Raw genomic sequence first — 17634 nt, forward strand, 5'->3', positions numbered from 1 at the left:
GTCGAAGTTAGCGATAACTTCTGCCCAGGCTCACTTCAGTCGGACTGACCTTTAAGGTGGTGAAAAGGTGTTTGCTGTCTCAACGTGAATTAGATTAGAGCATACGTTCTTCAAATCAATACGTCTGTGTTTCCAGTAAAAAAAAGACTTTTTCATGATGCGTAGCACGAACTAACATCCCGCTATTTCACTGAAATCGCACATTTTCTTGGGTGGAATAACTGCAGGAATCTGGATTTTTTTTTTTAGCATAAGTGTGCAGTCGCTTTGATATGAAACTGAATCAAATATTCTCACACTCTAGCACAGGCCGGACTCTAGTCAGCACTATGACAATGGTCCTAAGCTCCCATTACCACTTGGAGACCAACTATTACCAGCCAAGTCATTAATCAGGAGAAATAAGCAGGAGGCTGAAGCTAATTTATGCTGCACAATGGAAGAATGTTCATTCATCTATCAACAGAGCAGCAAAGAGGTTAAATATTTCTGGAACATAAAACAAGGTTTCATTAAAACATATTTATCTAAATAGAATCACTTCACATAATGAGTGAATATTAACTGGCGACCATTATTAATAATGGTACGTTTGATTGACGCATGCCCAGATAGTCATCTCATCACTTGTGGACACATTTTGTGGTCACACCCGGAGCTTAATTGAAACAGCATTTGATGTCACTGTAATGTCTTTGGTTCAGACGAGCAGCAGCTCTCGTCCCACAACCGTCATTTTGCTCAATGGCATGGACGTTATAAAACAAAGCTCACTCTGATGAAGTAAATATCTCTTCAAGACAACATAAGTCGCATGATTTTAACTTGCAGGGTAGAAAGAAGCCCGACAGGATAGAGATCAGTTGCACAAAAGGACAAGTGTCTGAATTTGTTCTATGGATTTAATAAATTGTGAACAGGAGAGTCTATGGGCTGTTTTTTCTACTACCCTCCTCCTCGTTCTGTGGCTCGGAGCCCTTCATTTCCACCTACAAAGTAGATTACCAAGTGCAGTTAGTAAGAAACCCACAGACCTCTTACTTTATGCAAAAACTGTCCAAATTGTTCAACTACACTCTTCTTAAACACATTTACAGGCTTTCTCAGTATCCAGAAGAACTGTCTTAACATATCGGGGATTGCACGAGCACAAACACCTGTTTCTCTGAGCGTTGTTTATCTAGTGGAACAAGGAACACGAGTAAATAAAAAAGCGCCTCACTATTGTGCTTTTGTTATTGTGATGACAACAAAATTAATTACTCGTTCCTTCTCTTTGAACAATACAAAGCAATGAAAAAGAATCACGAAAAGTGACTAAAAATGATATATAATTACCTTTGTAATAGCAGAGCGGAAAGAAAAATAAGAACGGGTGAAAATACATATGTGATGATTGGCAGCCGGATTGAAGGGCAGTGATGCAGGTAGCATTTTGTCCGTTGTGCTAGGTGGGTGAATGAAGGGGCAGTGAAGGGCCTTGGACACATTCAAATGTCTAAGATGTGGGAAGGTTGCTGCTGGATCGAGCTGCAGAACGAGAGCTCTATTCATGCTCTCTGTGTGACATCGTGAAAATGGACCTCAGTAATCCCAATAATCATCAGTCAAGACTTCAAGTCCAAGAGGGCAAAATTACAAAGATAAAAAACACAATGTGACCATAGGGCCAATCATTTACATACACACAGAAAATACAAAATTAAAACATGGTTTAAAAGCAGGTCTAGGAGATGGGTTTTACCCAGACGCCAGTCTAAAGAGGTGAGTCTCGAGCTGATTTCTGAATGCGTTCACAGAATCTGCGAGGCCTAGATGTGCAGGCAGAGCATTCCACAGCCTCGGTGCTACTGCCTCAAAAGCTCCGTCACCACGGGTCTCAAGGCGAGTGCGTGGGACAGACAGAAGACCTAAAGCGTCTGACCTGAGAGCGCGGGCGGGTGAATAGGGGTGAAGTAGATCAGCTACACATGTAGGAGCCTGACCGTGTAGTGCTCTGTAAATGAGAGGGAGAATTTTAAAGTGTATCCTAAAAGCTACAGGGAGCCAGTGGAGAGATCAGAGTGATGTGAGACCGTCGATTTGTCCTGGGGGGTAATCTGGCGGCAGCGTTTTGGAAGCATGTCATGAGGCTCAATTCTGAATATAGAATGTCACTTTTAAAGCTACATTCATGATCTGTCTCTAACTTTGACCAGGTGTATTAATTCTTACCTTACTTACATATTTTAAACACAGTACACGGGTAATTACCATAACCACATCGTACCTGAACTTCAACCACATTTACTCCACCTTAGAGGGGAACTCCATAGGTTTTACGTATCAAAGTCTCCTAATGGTTCTTGGGATCAGTTGTTTAGGGGAAAGATTTATAAAATTGAGCGGTCCACTTGTGTTGTGGGTGACGGAGGCGCCTGTTTTTTGACGAGGAAGAAGAATACATGGAATAAAAACAGACGTTGTCTTTGGTTCGGCTGGATTGATGATTCTTTCCTCAAACCGTCCATTGAGAGTCTGGAAATGTTGTAGGAGTTCAAGGGTCCCTGTTCCACTGCGTGTTATAAACAGGATAAATATAGAGTGAGGGAGCTGTAGAAGAGAGAGAGTACCGGGGCCCATAGTGTTGATAAAGCAGAAAGGGCATTTAGACTATTTCTAATAGAAACGAGTTTGCCAAATGAAGAGGAATTGGACTGAAAGAATGATCACTCAAGATTTTAATTGAATGTTGATACTTTAACATTTGGAAACATAAGAACAAATGGCCATTCCTTAACACTTCCAGTGGTGTTGGAGGGGTTAATGCATGAAATCGGTTCTGGCTTTAAGTCAGTTGTGTCGCAAAATAATTCACTCTTGCAGTTTCTGCTGTTCTGTTTGTCAAAAATGGCAATTTATTCTTTTCCAGATCGGCTGAGCGTCACTGTGTTAGTTGGAGAAGGTCAATGTGATTAATAGTAGGTCAGCAGGCAGAGTTGTATTAGAAATAAGACGTGTTGTTCTTTTATTTTTATTCAGTTCAGTGGTCATTTGCGACCTCTTTTGTCAATTTCTGAACACTTATTTTTTTTGGACCAATCATCAACAGGGCTATGGTCATGTAAGCATTGTATGTTTGAGCAATCACTGCTTCATTCTTATAAAACCCAATCCCCACTGCACACCGTCACTCTAACCAGCGCCCAATTATCAGAATTTAGTGTTTAACCTTCTGCCGTTCTTCAGAGCCAGGATCTATAAGATCCAATCAGAGGAATGCTTAACTGAGGTACTCTCAATCACAGTTATTATTGAAGCTACTGCTGCTTTGGTGACAAAAGCAACAGAAAAAAACCCCTCAAATTAAATCCTGAAAATGGGAATATACAGTATTTGAGAGAGAAAAAATCATTTTTTCTTCTTCTGGTTGGCTAGGCAGCAGCTGAAGACAGGAAGCAGAGCAGTATAGAAAAGAACCATCATAAATCAAGATGGCATGATGCCCACTCTGCTGTCCAACACTCCTGCCAAGACTGGCTCCTCTGATGCCCACTTTCCTCCATAGCAGCTATTCAGGCAGACAGATAGGAAGAGTTATAGCTGCTGACGGCAGCCGTGGCTGTCGGAGCCGCCGCTTCATCATAACAAACACAGGAGACGGAATCAGAGAGGTAAACACCTCTGGACTCGTATTTATTGTGTTGTGTTCGATCAAAATGATTAAAAGTTAGATATGGTTTGCAATAGCAGTCCACCCCCAATATGCTAGATATGTAGAAGAAGTATTTACTGAACAAGTCATCAATGCTAATCTGGCTGTCTAATGTCCATAGGAAGCCTGTAAGCAGTATTGATTCAGCTACAACATTAATCTACTCTGATCTGGTGCCCCGTGAATACAATTCATACTCCATCTGTGTTTGCGTGTTCATGTTGTGACGCTCGGAACCATCCAGACGTGAGGTAAAGCTCTCGGTTTTGCTGGGATGTCATTATCAACTTTGTATTAATCAAAATAAGTGTATATGGTGGGATAGTGGTATTAAAATGTGACGGAAGCCACCAACTTGGCCAAAAAAGTTCACAGAGAGTTGCATGCCCCCGGACCCCCATAGCTGGTGACCTTTTCCCATCTGCTAGCTTGTGGAAAGCCTCTTAATTGCAGCCTTATTGGGAGATAGCTTTAGATTAAAGCATACAACAGTGCAGCTTACGGTCCTAAAAAAACACTAATAATAACACCAGTCCTTGGTGACGAACCAACATGGTCTTACTGCCCCCCCATTCACAGCAGTCGAGAGCCGGCCCCGTTTTGTTGAGGGAACCAGAGAGGTAACGTCAGGGTTGGTCAAAGAAAAACACGTCATCCGTCCAACACTGTATTGTTGCTCCAACTGGCTTAATCTGGTAGCATTTCATGAAAGTCATGAAAAGAGACTTGAAAAATGTCTGTTATAATGTAAAAATGATCTCCTATGAAACCGAGAATAATACAATAACATTTATTAACAATAATGTGTTGTGTTGAGCTCCAGTTTACGTTGGCGTTGTGCAGGTGGCCGTTACATTTTAAACACTTTCTGCTGTAAGAGTTGAGAAAGACAAGCGAGATCTGATTGGAGTTAAGTAATGAGAGAGAAGAACAGTGTTGCTGATCAAACGAGAAACTCCTCAACCAGCTGAGAGAGTATGGAGAGATTACTGCATGTTGGTGTACTAATGGAAATTATTAAAGGAATTATACAACAGTACCGGCAAAGTAACACTTCAAACAGGAACAGATGGTCTTCTCATTACAGTTTGATGAAATATACAGAAAAAAATAGAGGAAATTAAACCTAAAGGTCCGCTCCCATCATATCCTGTTTTTAATAAAGGCCTCTCTTCAGTTGAGGTAGCTTAAGGTCTCGGTCACTATTTGACATTTTACAGTACAGTCAGTCCAATATTCAGTCTCCTTTCAGCTCTGTTTTGGTCTCCACCAATTCCAGAAATATTAGAAGTTTAACTTTATTCACCAGTGAGTCACCTTAGAGTAACTTTTAATATGAAACCTACTTATTAACGCTTCTTTGTTTAAGACAAAAGTGTTTGGATGCACATTCCTGGTCCGTTTGCTTCACAAATAATGAATGCTTTCTGAGATGAAAATAGATGTTAATATCTCTCTCACAGAGGGAACAGTGGGACGTGTTAACTCGCTATTCCGCAGCCTTTTTGCCAGTACGTGTAGGTTGACACGAGAGTAGGCTGCTGCTAAAATATTCATGTCTGATAGTTATTAAATTTGAAAACATATTGAAAAACTGTCACTTGGTTGATGTTGATCAGCCTTTTTAGCGCCTCGTTACGAGGTAGTGACAGACGTTTGCTCAGTCAATAATGAATAAAACTCAATGCATATGGCCATTTGGGATCAGTTTAGCTAAATCCAAAGCAACAGATATGAACACTTGTGTATATATAAAGTATATCCAAGAACAAATATTTGATGGTAATAGAAGCTGCAAAATAATGTCATCACGGGGACTCACCTTGGCTTTGTTGATGGTGCAGTGCAGCGCATTGTTCTCCTGGTCATACTGCAAACTGAATTCCAAGGTCCCCAATGTAGCTGTAAAGAGAAGCAGAGAAGAACAGAGACAGAGAGAAAAGGAGATTAGTGACACAACACAACAACAGGCTAGCTGGGGAGAGAAGAAACCCAAACAGGTCCGCTTTCATTGTTTGAGAGAAAAGTCCCGATGGGAAATCTCCTAACAGAAATAATCACAGAAGCAATGGACATTTTACAAAATTTGTGGAGTTTTGTTGTCTAAAGTCTTGATTAACGAAGTGCACATGTCCCTGAATACATTAAGTTTTCTGATAATGTATTTTTAATTATGCAAATGAGGCATTGTCTTTTTAAAGATGTGCAAATTTAAACACATTTGCAGAACAGAAATCTGAACATTGTACTAACCCAACCTGTTGCTCATATAGCTTGATAGCTCATATTCTGCTCACCGTCTACAATCCTATACTCAAGACGAGGAGCAACAAGCGCCAGGAAAGGGTTAAGAAACTATGTGTGAAACGGAAATACACACTCTGGCATGATGCTGCCGAGTGCACTAAAAATAATTGATGCATATTCTCTTCAAGTGGGCGGCAAAAAGTGCAAATGTTAAGTAGTCAAATTGGAAAAATGAATGGACGTAATTCGATTGTTACATTTTTAAATAGGCTAAAGGCATTTTATCATCAAACAAATCGAATAGATTAGATAAAGTTGAGAAGGCTTTGTCAATAGTATTTATCAGAAGATAAAATTAGCATTCATATGGTGGCCGAGTCACATAAGTGACTGTAAAGAAGCAGAGACAGACAGATAACTATCTTTTACTGAAGCGCTGCAGTGCTGAGTAGTGAACTGAAACAATTAATTCATGGCGTGATCTCATCCCTTGTCCCTTCAAAATGCCAACGTGACATTGGTCTCTCATCTCCTGGATCGATGAAATGTTGTCAGTATGGAAGCGTTTCAACAACCATGATATTAAATAAAAGAAACGTGTGGGCTGCAAAAAGATTCTCAGGTTCCAAAGCATTTTGTTGTTGGTACCAAATAACACCCACTTGTTGCTTCATTCACACTTTGATATTTACATGAAAACACCATTAGTTTTATAGATTTGTAATTGTACCTATGGATACTGTAAGCACCACCTCCTCCGTCCTTTAACTCATCTTAAGAACTTTCAAATAGAATTGGCTCAAATGTAGCAGATGAGCAATGAAATGTGGGAAGATCCAGGAGTGGCTTTTTATTTTGGTCGGTCTGTCCACTGTACAGACATTCATAGTGCCGGGAGGATGAATTCCAATGACTTTGTTGATTACCTGGTTTTTCCAGTAGCACTACAATCAAGATGGCATTTGTGTCTCAGAGTGAAATATCTTGTCAACTGGTTACCATTCAATTTAGCGCACATAAAAGTGCTTTCTGATCTGACGCCACTATCGGCAGCACGACATCATTTATCAGTGTCTTCCAAAAAATGTCACTGACGTGACACCACTATGGTAATGGTTTGGTAAGGTTTAGTACATGTGACTGGATTGTGGACTGCTGATTTGGTGGTCGCCATCTTGGTTTGTGGCCGTCGCCATCTTGATATTTTGCAACCAGAAGTGACACGAGAGGGTGGAGCAACCGAGCGCTAAATAAGACATTTTTAGGACCAAAGGCGACCATTGACTTTCATGAACTGAAAACACACTGTGAAATGGTAAGAGTTCAAAGCCGAGTCCCAGACTGGACAAAGTCATGGTAGTAACCTGTCAATCACCGTGTAGCCCCGCCCTAAAGCATCTCCTGCTTCATGGTCTGTTTGACTCTAAATGGACCATAATGTACTAAATGAACATCATGCTGTATTGAAGAAGACTTGAAACTAGAGATTGAGACCATAAACTCATGTTTACAATGTTTACTGAGGTAATAAATCAAGAGAGAAGTAGAGTCATTTTCTCATAGACTTCTATACAACCAGAGGAGTCGCCCCCTGGTGGACACTAGAGAGAATGCAGGTTTAAAGCTCTTCAGGATTGGCTTCACTTTTCAGACCTGTAAGTTGCCGCCTGGTTTAGGCACACAAATAAACACCTGTTGTTTCAGTGCACTTACATATGTGTCTGGAGGTATTAAAATGTTCACTGGCACTGAAGGTAAAAACGTTTGAGTGAAGAAAGCTCAGCGGTCTAACAGGTGTTTGAAGCGGCGGTGGGATCAGCAGCACAGAAGAGGTTAGCTAAGGACCAGACAGGAGCTCCAATCCAGCAAAGGGCAAAGCTTTGGTGTCTCACTCGAGGGAGGTTTGACAGCTGTGAGGAATGAATAGATTTTTGAAAGGAGCTTTGGTCGGTGAGTTACAGTTTTCAAACAAATTATTCTGGTGCAGTTAATGTTCCCTTTAATTATTTTAAAGTTAAGAAAAGAGTGGGAAACTGAATAGATAATCTTTCTTTTAATGTGACAGTTTTATGGCAGCAGAGGGAATTAGTTTATAAAGTACATGTAGAGTGGAATAAAGAAAGCTATTTCATTACCCTTTAATGAACCCAAAGTCATCCAGATGATTTCAGGATATAGCTGATTTAACCACCAGGCCACACTGAGGTCTTGAACTGGGATCTCCATTGACAGTAGTACCCTTAAATAAACTCACTTCCAAAACATTCAATTATTATTAATTCCAGTTTGGAATCAAGTTTCTGTTTGTGATTAGAGTAGTCACGAGTCTCCTAAACAGCAATGAATCAATGCTCCTCTCTTCACCACCTCCACCCCCAACAGGCACTAAGCATTTACTTTGCTGCCCATCGTTGTGTTGATGGTGACACGTGATATATGGGTTTTGTTTTACAGAGTTTAACCATCACTGTGCTCAGTCACGGTTTGCTGCTACTTGGTGCAAAACTGCTCAGTGCCGCTTCTAAACAGTCTGCAACCAAGTTTAATACAGAATATCCGAGAAGATATAATTTGATTGTATGGAAACATTTGGAGCTTCACCAAATCCAAGGCTCGTTTGGAGTCCTGGTGTGTCAGATTTTGTTTCTGTCAATTTGTGTCTCACTTTACTTAACCAGGACCAATCCTTTTCCTTTTCCTTCCTCAGAGCTCAACCTAAACCCGAAAGACAACCTGAATTGGCAGCGCAAGGATATTTTAACGGGAAAAAAAACCAAGAATCTCTTAAAAAGTTGGACCATGTGACTTTTTAACGCCGCTAACAGCAAGGCCTAAGGATGTAACATGCTGTGCAGATTTCCTTGAAATGTTGCTTGAATTCTCATGATCCACAGAGGATGCGCCTTTTGTTGACCCCAAAACCTTTCCTTAGGCCACAGGAAGTCAAAGTGCCATGATATTTACAAAACACATTCATGCTCCTCAGAGGATCCCTCTAGCTTTGTGCACAAGACAACAAGAACAATCTAATATGGATATTTATATATAATTTGCTGAGCATGGTCTTGCTCCCAGGAGGTAAAACCTTTTTAATGAACCACTACATTTGCTCCCACACCACTGTTTCATCTTAGCCCTGATAATCACACTGATTTGCTTTGTTGTTTTCACTTTGTTACTAAGTCTGACATTGTGTTCATGTTTGGGCTGCCCAGTGGGGGCCAGGATTGATTCTGGCTCTGGCACAGGGGAATGATGCCCCTATTCTTGACCTACAAAGCTCTAATTTGTCAATTGTTTCTCCAACTGGGGAAACAGCAGTCGATGAGCACAACACCAGTCCTAGTTGAAAGGCTGAAAATATATCAGAGATGTGGACGGTGTCTCAGAAGCTGAGTTTTTCTTTAAGAACACAAAATATATCTGTTAGAGATCATGTATTTATATTGGGAACAATTGTTTATGTTGCCATGGCATGTTACATAACTTCCGATATTATTTAAGTGTATATCACGGTTTTAGTAAGAATATGTGTGTTTGCCATTTTCTTGCCGTAAAGTGCTGGAATAGATATTTTGTTATTTACCTGTCAATCACCGTGTAGCCCCGCCCTAAAGCATCCCCTGCTTTATGGTCTGTGTGACTCTAAATGGACCATAATGTACTAAATGAACATCATGCTGTATTGAAGAAGACTTGAAACTAGAGATTGAGACCATAAACTCATGTTTACAATGTTTACTGAGGTAATAAATCAAGAGAGAAGTAGAGTCATTTTCTCATAGACTTCTATACAACCAGAGTCGCCGCCCCCTCGCAAGTTTAAGGCACTTTCGCATTGGCTTCACTTTTTAAGATCTGGAAGTTGCCACCTGGCCGTCACGTTGTAATGGATCAGAAATAAACCCTTGTTCAAATTGTCCCTTCTGTCAGTACGTACGAGTCTTCAGAAAAAGGTTTTAAAATTCATTGGAGCACGAATCGGAACTCGGATAGCTTGCAGACTTTGTCGAGCATGGTAGACGGCCACTATAATATCAGTGTACTTGTTGTGCTGCCGAGTTATGACTGTTATGGCAACACTTTGTTGTTCTTTCGACTGCTCCCGTTATGGGTCGTCATAGAGGATCATCTGTTTCCATGTATTTAATGTATCCTGGGCCTCGACCGATGCCTTTTTTAAAATCAGATTTTATGATCCGCATATTTGCGGTTATGACAACACTGATGCAGGTAATCATGTGTCCGGTGCAATGACGGCACATTTTTTTCTCAATATGCAACGTAATGGCATGCCTACTCGTCATATTTAGCTGGTGTCACCACAATGACAAAGGAAAGGCAAACTTTAAAACATTCTTTGGGGATAAAGGAACAAGGTGTAGTTCTGTCCTGCCATGAACGTTGCCTGTGTTTATCTGTGTGTTCAGGGCAACAGTAGGATTCTATTAGGCAGTTTGTGGAGGAGCTGCTTGGAACTATTTTACAGTCCAGATGCATGAGCCATCTGGATATCTGTGGGGTACAGCTCAATAAGATGTGACGGTGCTGTGAACTACAGGAGTATAATAAAGTGGAGTCATCGTTTCCTTCAGTGGAGTCATATTCCTGTCCTGCTGTGCATCCTAATTTCTGTGACTTTCAGAAAAAAAAGGTGATGGGTGTAATTCAATTTGTGCGACTACTTGAAAGCAGTAATCACCCAATTTTCTGCAAAGAATCGCAAATGACAGTTCCTGGCAAAGAAAGGGATAAATGATCGTAATAATTATTTGTACTCAGGTCTTTCTTTCGATGCTGCTGAGTTACTCTGAAACAAAGTGACTTTGAATGTGGCTGATGCTTTCTTTTCCCCGATGTGAGAGCAGAGTGCAGTAGGGTGCTCGTAAATACGTTGAATTGACATATTACTGAAAAACTGAAAAACACATCAGGTGACGTTCCAGATAGATTGCTGTTATTAAAAGCAGGAGATAAATGAGGTGACGTGATTGTTTCCCAGGCAACGAAGGATGACAAGCGTGGAGAGAAGGCGTTAAAATGTTTACAGCACACGGTACGTTGAAGCCGACATATCGACCAATTTGTTTTGTGAAACGATGAATTGAGGCTCTGGAGTGACATCCGAAGGGGGGGGGGGGGGGCATTTGCTGCTCAGGTCATACTTGGCGTTCTTGCATTGACCATTTAGACTGTTTATGATGCTAAAATGAAGGGCACAGTTGATTCAGGCCTCTGGAATGCTAAATTTCCTCCCTCACCTCCTCTCAATCCATGAACAGTCCATATAAGGTCTTGTCTGGGCTAATCTCAAGGCACATTAACCTGATCTTATTCTCAGCTCGGTGCAAAAACAGCACACAATTTGTCACTTAATTTGTGCATGAGGTGACATTTTAAAAACTGGGTGTCCAAAAGAGCGCCTGTATGGCTATTGAACAACTGGTAACGCAATGAAAACGGCCTCGAGCCTCCACCACAGTCAAAAGGGCGTAACATGCCCATTCACACGTTTGTGCTTGATGTGATAGCGCGGCTGAGCAGCTCGTCGACCATGTCGGCGGGCTTTTTATAATAATGGTCCGCTCTCTCGGCAATGATGGTGTTAAAAGAGCTAATGAAGGAGACACGGCTGACAGGGACAGGAGGTTCTTCTGAGTGATGGCTGCTGCTAAAGTGGCCACCACAATACTCCGTTAGGAGGAGCATCACGCTAGCTGCATTACTTCCCTCCAGGCAAAATGGCATATGCAGTTCCCAGCTGAGAGCCAAGTCGTCAAACGTAGCAATGCTTTGTATTCATGTTTTGCTGAAACATGCACATTTAAAGATCTTAAAAATGCAACGTTGCATTTTTTGATGGCAGTTGAGCAAATCTGTACTTTTCTGTCAGACTTTGAGTATTGATCAGCAGGGATCAACTAGAGGCAGTTGTGAACACTTTCAGGAAATAATCGGCGCACCCTGTGAACTCTGCAGCAATTTATGTTTTTGGGCTCGCTCAGGTGGAATGGAAGTGCAATTAGGATGCCATTAACTCCAAATAGCTGAAAGTCAAATGGCATCAATTGAGTGCCAAGCAATGCATTCTGAAGAAGCAGGTTAAACACCCTGTGATTTTCTCACATCACTGTGCAGGGAATGGATAATAGATAAATCACTTGTGATCACTGAATCCATGTGCCAAATTCAAAGTGTGCATGAGGTAAGAAAACAACTTTTTCAGTACTTTCACTTCAATTTAAAATATGACTTATCATACTTGCATTTCCTAGTATGGGTGTCATGGTACCAGATATTTAGTAGTCAATACATGAACCAGTGAAATACCACAATTATTGATACCAGAATCGATACCATGGTAAAAAACTAAATAAATACCATTTACTTTGACATACACTCCTTTATGACTAATATCAGCATTATTTGTGGTGTTATTATTTGTATATTGTTTTTCACAAATTCATCATATTATTTTATATATATACATTACATTAGTCTCTCACCTTCGCCCAATACTCATTTGTGGAGCATGAACACACCATAATGAAACTTAGTGCGACCTCTGCACATTAGCTGTTGCTGTAGCTATATTTAGCCAAGCAGGACCGTCCTGCCCATCGGCTGCTAACAGCTAACGTCAACTAGCTCTCCTTTCTGCAGATTGTTGTTTACAATGTAGCATTTTCATGGACATTTTCTATCGTCCCCGTGACAATGGGGCGCCGTTAATCATGAGCCCTGATCAACGGTATACAGATCTGTAGAAAAAATGAGTACCTTCACATTTCAGAATGTTGGCATTGATTTGGTACTGAGCTATCGGTTCTCGTTACATCTCTACTTCCTAGCTTTCAGCTAATCTTGAAGCTGCTGTTATTGTTCTTCTTTTTCTGGCCACTAGGACAGAGAAAGTCCAAAATAAGCGGTTCCACAAACACCCCTGACATTTGAGCAATTAATGAAGCTGTTGTGGCAACCATGTTGGCAAAGTAATAGCCAGTTTACACATCCATCAGAAACAGAGCAACATCAGCACTCACAATCTGAGGAAGCTTAAAGCAAACATCCTCTGCAAATAGCAGAGATGCTGCCCGAACGTCGCCAAACACGACACTATCCAAACCTCAGCGTGGCTTTGATGTTCTGCTCATGTAACCCTGTCTCCGACAAAATGACGCTTCCATACAAGTAAACTGCTTCCTCAATTACCTTTAGAGGGAAACGCAAACAAAACTACTTATGTTATGTTTCGTAAAAACAGAATTGTTTGGCTTAAAATTGGTTTGTTTTTTATGTTATTTGAGTCAAGGACCTAGATCTGAATAAGGTACTAACACGATTAGTGGTCTCCTCGGTGTTTGTCCTGTGTTTGTTTGACACGTCCACCCAGACATCCTCCCTACACAGAACCGTGATTAGAAATGTACTGTGATATGGGAGGAAATGGGTTTCCCTCTAAATGTTATTGATAATACAGTTCTGTTGTATGGGACCGTTTGGGAAGTGGGTCCCACACTACGCACTTCTGCTGTGGGACAAGTTGTGTCAAGGGACAAAAGTGTTAATCCGTCTGCTTATGCAGTGGTTGAATGAACAATTAAGATTGCATGCCAGCATCCCATTATGTGCCTCTCATTAGAGTTGAAAATCCTCACGGGGGATGACGGCTTCTGAAAGAGACGTTGTCGTTATTAAACTTGTTTTTGCTCTTAACCACAGAGCTCATTCAATGTCTGATGGAAGAAAAATTGGGATTTCCACATCAGCCATCACAACATTTGAAAATGTCGGACATTCATGTAATCAGTTTTTTGACATCGGGGGTTATTGTGTGAAACCTGATAGAAACTTCACCACAGCTTCCACCTACAGAGGAAACGATTAAGACTGCTCACGACTGCACACACTTGCACATTAATCAAGGATTAAATCCAACAGACACTGTTATGCTTTTGAATTAGAGTTTATATTAATTTACAACTACTCAAGTATTTTGACACGGGAGAACATTTACTTTTTAGTAATTTAATGACAACATGAGAGCAGCCGGTTATGTTTAATATATCTCAATTGTGGCAGCACATTAGGCACCTCTTGTCTCATATCGTAGCGGGGTGGCATCATCATGCCCCTTTCAGATACACTGGCAACTGAAGAAGAGCCAGAGTCAGCAAACATTAACCTGTAGTCCAAATGTCTTCAAATATATTCAATGGATGTCTTGTGCTACCTTCTAAAGATATCAGTATAATACATTTATTGTCTTACACGCAAGATGTACTATTTTAAGCACCTTAAGAACTCAATATAGTGAACAAGCTCATTTTGAATTAAAAGGTGTGACATGTTGCTCAGATTGTTTCATGACAACAAAGCACACGACCCCGGTCTCGTTCACACGAACAAAGGAAGGAAAATGACTCTGGATTCAGCTATTAGTGCACTTTACATCTTCGAGGCCCTAATGATTTAAATAAGGGCTATCCAAGTGTTTGCACTGGGAAGTTTATTAACCTAAAGAAAATGTTTCTGCTCAGTTATGGACATCTCTTTCCCGATACAGTTCTATGGGAAAAAGTATTTTTGGGCCCCATGGCATCACGGGAAAAATGTCAAAGAACATAGATGCCGTGATGTCTCATCAAGACATCTCCAGTATAATTACGAGGAGGTTTTGAAAGCAGGGTACATCTCTGAACCTGCAGCGCTACAGATTACTGGAGCCAGCGGGAGCAGAGGCCAACCTCCTGTTAATGACTACAGCCGGTGGAGTGTGACACATTTAGTCTTAGTTGCTCACTCTCCAGGTTCTCCTCATTAGATACACATCCATAAAATATTCTGCGAATGCGCCCATGCTCATATCAACACAATCTGGATGCACTGAAGTGTGCTGCCATGCCAGTACACAGAGTGTGATAATAACATAGATAGAGGAAAAGGACGAAGAAAGACGGCAATCGCTGACAAGGTGGAAGTCTGTACGACTGCATATTTTTACTGTCGGGTCACTGAGCCATACTTGTTTAAGCTCGACTGTGTTAACGCTCCTGCGAAGCACCAATGATGTTACAGCAATAACCGAAAAAGTCTCACCAGTGGTCATGTTTCATTGGAGGCAGATGTTTTGGGAGTTAGGGCACAAAGTCAGTAGGGAACTGCTAATATCTTGATCAAATTTCATGGAGATCAATCCGATAGTTGTTGAGATATTTCAGTCTGGACCGAAGTGGCGAACCGGCCAACGTGCGTAGCCACATTGTTAGCACTTTGTCTTTTTTCTGCACACTATACAAACTTCGACAAGAAGACGACACAGAAATACAAGCTGAACTAGTGTGTGTTATTAGGACTCTCCCAAGAGACACATCTGTATTACAGCTGAGGCAGCTGGAGCACAGGTCATTGTGATACACGGCTGGTCTACAAGGCCAAAAGCTCCTCTAGATCTCTGCGTGTCGGACGTGTGATGGGTAATAATTCAGACTGGAGGAAGACGTGTTACACAGTACTGAATGTTGTCTTCAGGTGGGAGAATGCTGCCTCTTTGTCTCACAAACGCTATGAGACTCAATCTCTGTCTTTCTTCTCTGTCTCAAATTGCTTTTCTGTTTTGATGAAGCTGAGAGCTGGCAGCATCAATACTCCGATGTATCTAGTTTAGAATAAAGGTCAGCTGATTATGGATCTGGATGAAGGCTGGTAATGATATAAATCAGCAGGAGAGGGACTCTATCCTGAAAATCCTGTTCTAATAAATCGGAGCAAAATAATCTCACTTTGATTGGAAACCAAATCGACGTTCACCCTCATCGTGATGCATCCGTTGATGTTACACACTGATTAAAAGCTTGAAATAAACGCAGGCGAACAACAGAAGACCTTTATTTAAGTGTCCTGTGATTAGAAAGTATTGTTTTTCCAATGTTGTCTTACATTTCCGGACCGTTCCCATCGTGGCAGCTCTGTCCTCCCAGTGACCGTGGCTCTCATCAAAGTTAATTACTGAATTCAGGTTGAGGCTTTCACACAGAACGATTACAGTTTACAGAAAAGATGTCAAGCCAAAGTCTGGCCCCCTTCGGCCCCGTAAATGAACCTAACAAGCGTCCACATCTCTGTGTGGGAGGAGCGGACTGCTGTGAGTGTGTGAAGAGATGAGTGAGATCGGCGCAGCACCGGCGGGCACAGGGGGAGATGGGGGAGGAATTTGCATCAACTAAAGGCTCAAATGAGCTCGACAGGGAATTACTGATAGATTCGCCGGTGGTTAAATAACAGTTATTCCTTGCTGGACGGCAGCTCTGTCATCTTACTCAAATGTGCACATGCTTACTGCCTATTGGAGGAAGACAAATTCTGTATCAGTGCAGTCAAAGCGTCACTGTGAACCCCACCAGCAGCATCACAGAATGCTGTTCATCACTTTGTGTATTGCGTCTGCTGTCATGAAAGATTCTTGAATTGTTTTAGGTTCGTTTGAAGATGTGTTGAGTTGGTTCATTTTTGTTTTGCCAAGATTGGAAGATGAGGAAGAGCTTGGCAGACAAGACAGAGTCCCCTTGGTTAAATATTCAACATATCTGTTATGTAAAGTGGATATTTTGAGATATTGTCTTTTTTTATTTATTTGTGGAACCGTGCACATCCCCCTACACTAACTTTTAAAAGCGTTCGCCAGGTTGGCACCAGACGTAATCTTTTGTTTGGCGGAACTTAAAATGTGGTTGTTTTTTTATTCACCATATATTTTGATTTATACGTCAGCTTAATAATGAAAATGTAACAATAAAAAGAATAAAAGCTTTGTTGCAGTGACAAGAAAGTAGATTTTTCAGCCAGTAAATGTTGGTCACCCTGATGGTCCTGTTCTTTGCTGATTCAACAGTCTCATTTAGAGAGAAATGAAGCCCCAGGTGTTAAATGTTCAGTGCACTGAAGGTTGTAGTGATACATTCTTCTGTCTCTTTCATCCAACAGCATTTCACTTTAGTAAGATTAAGCTGTCAGGTTGTCTGTTGGCTTACAGGAACAAAAGGTGGCTTTGAAGACAGTGGCCTGTTTAACACCTCCATGATACTGTTGTCACACACTGCGTTAATCCACTTAATAGGCCGGGTAGAAAGTCCAGCATCCCTTTGGAACTAAAAGTTCCGTTCCGAGCTGCGACAGATTAAACACTGTTTGGCTATTGGGTAAACTTTCGCTGCATTTTTGGAGACGGAACAAAGATGAAGGGAGGCGGTGATCAGGAGTTGTGCCTGGCAGCTTCTCCCGGGAGAAGTTATCTGTTCCACCCCGCTGTACGTTCACTGTTGCAGCCCAGTGGATGAGACAGGGAGACGAGTGCTTCTGCATCCGCGATAGGACATTCTGTCGACAGAGCTGACAAAAGTTTCCCCGATAAGAAACAACACCGCACCAACACATTACGGCTGCCACCTTCTGTAGTCGGAGTAAAATATATGTTTGCTGAATTCATTATTCTCCGATTGTAATGGCATTATGCTGGTGTTACACAGACGACTCGGTAGTGATAAAGGCCAGACTGCATAAAACACAGCAGGATATTTTCATATGTATATTAGTGGGTGAAATATGCCATCACATCAACATTATGCTGAGCTGCTGAGCTGCTGAGCCTCCGCGCTCTCCATCCTCGATTGCAGATGAACGCAATCAAAACGCAT

The 17634-nt window shown here is 41.4% G+C and overlaps 1 protein-coding gene across 1 annotated transcript in view; it reads right to left on the bottom strand.

Annotated features, from left to right (window-relative positions):
• Positions 1–17634, bottom strand: part of doc2b (double C2-like domains, beta) — a 102038-nt gene that overhangs the window by 47576 nt on the left and 36828 nt on the right. Inside the window, exon 2 of the mRNA XM_031874214.1 lies at positions 5517–5596. Coding sequence (XP_031730074.1) covers positions 5517–5596 — 80 coding nt within the window. The remainder of the gene's footprint in view (positions 1–5516; positions 5597–17634) is intronic.

The sequence above is a fragment of the Anarrhichthys ocellatus genome, unplaced genomic scaffold, assembly GCF_004355925.1.
Source record: "Anarrhichthys ocellatus isolate YVR2014 unplaced genomic scaffold, GSC_Weel_1.0 scaffold78, whole genome shotgun sequence".
NCBI lineage: Eukaryota > Metazoa > Chordata > Actinopteri > Perciformes > Anarhichadidae > Anarrhichthys > Anarrhichthys ocellatus.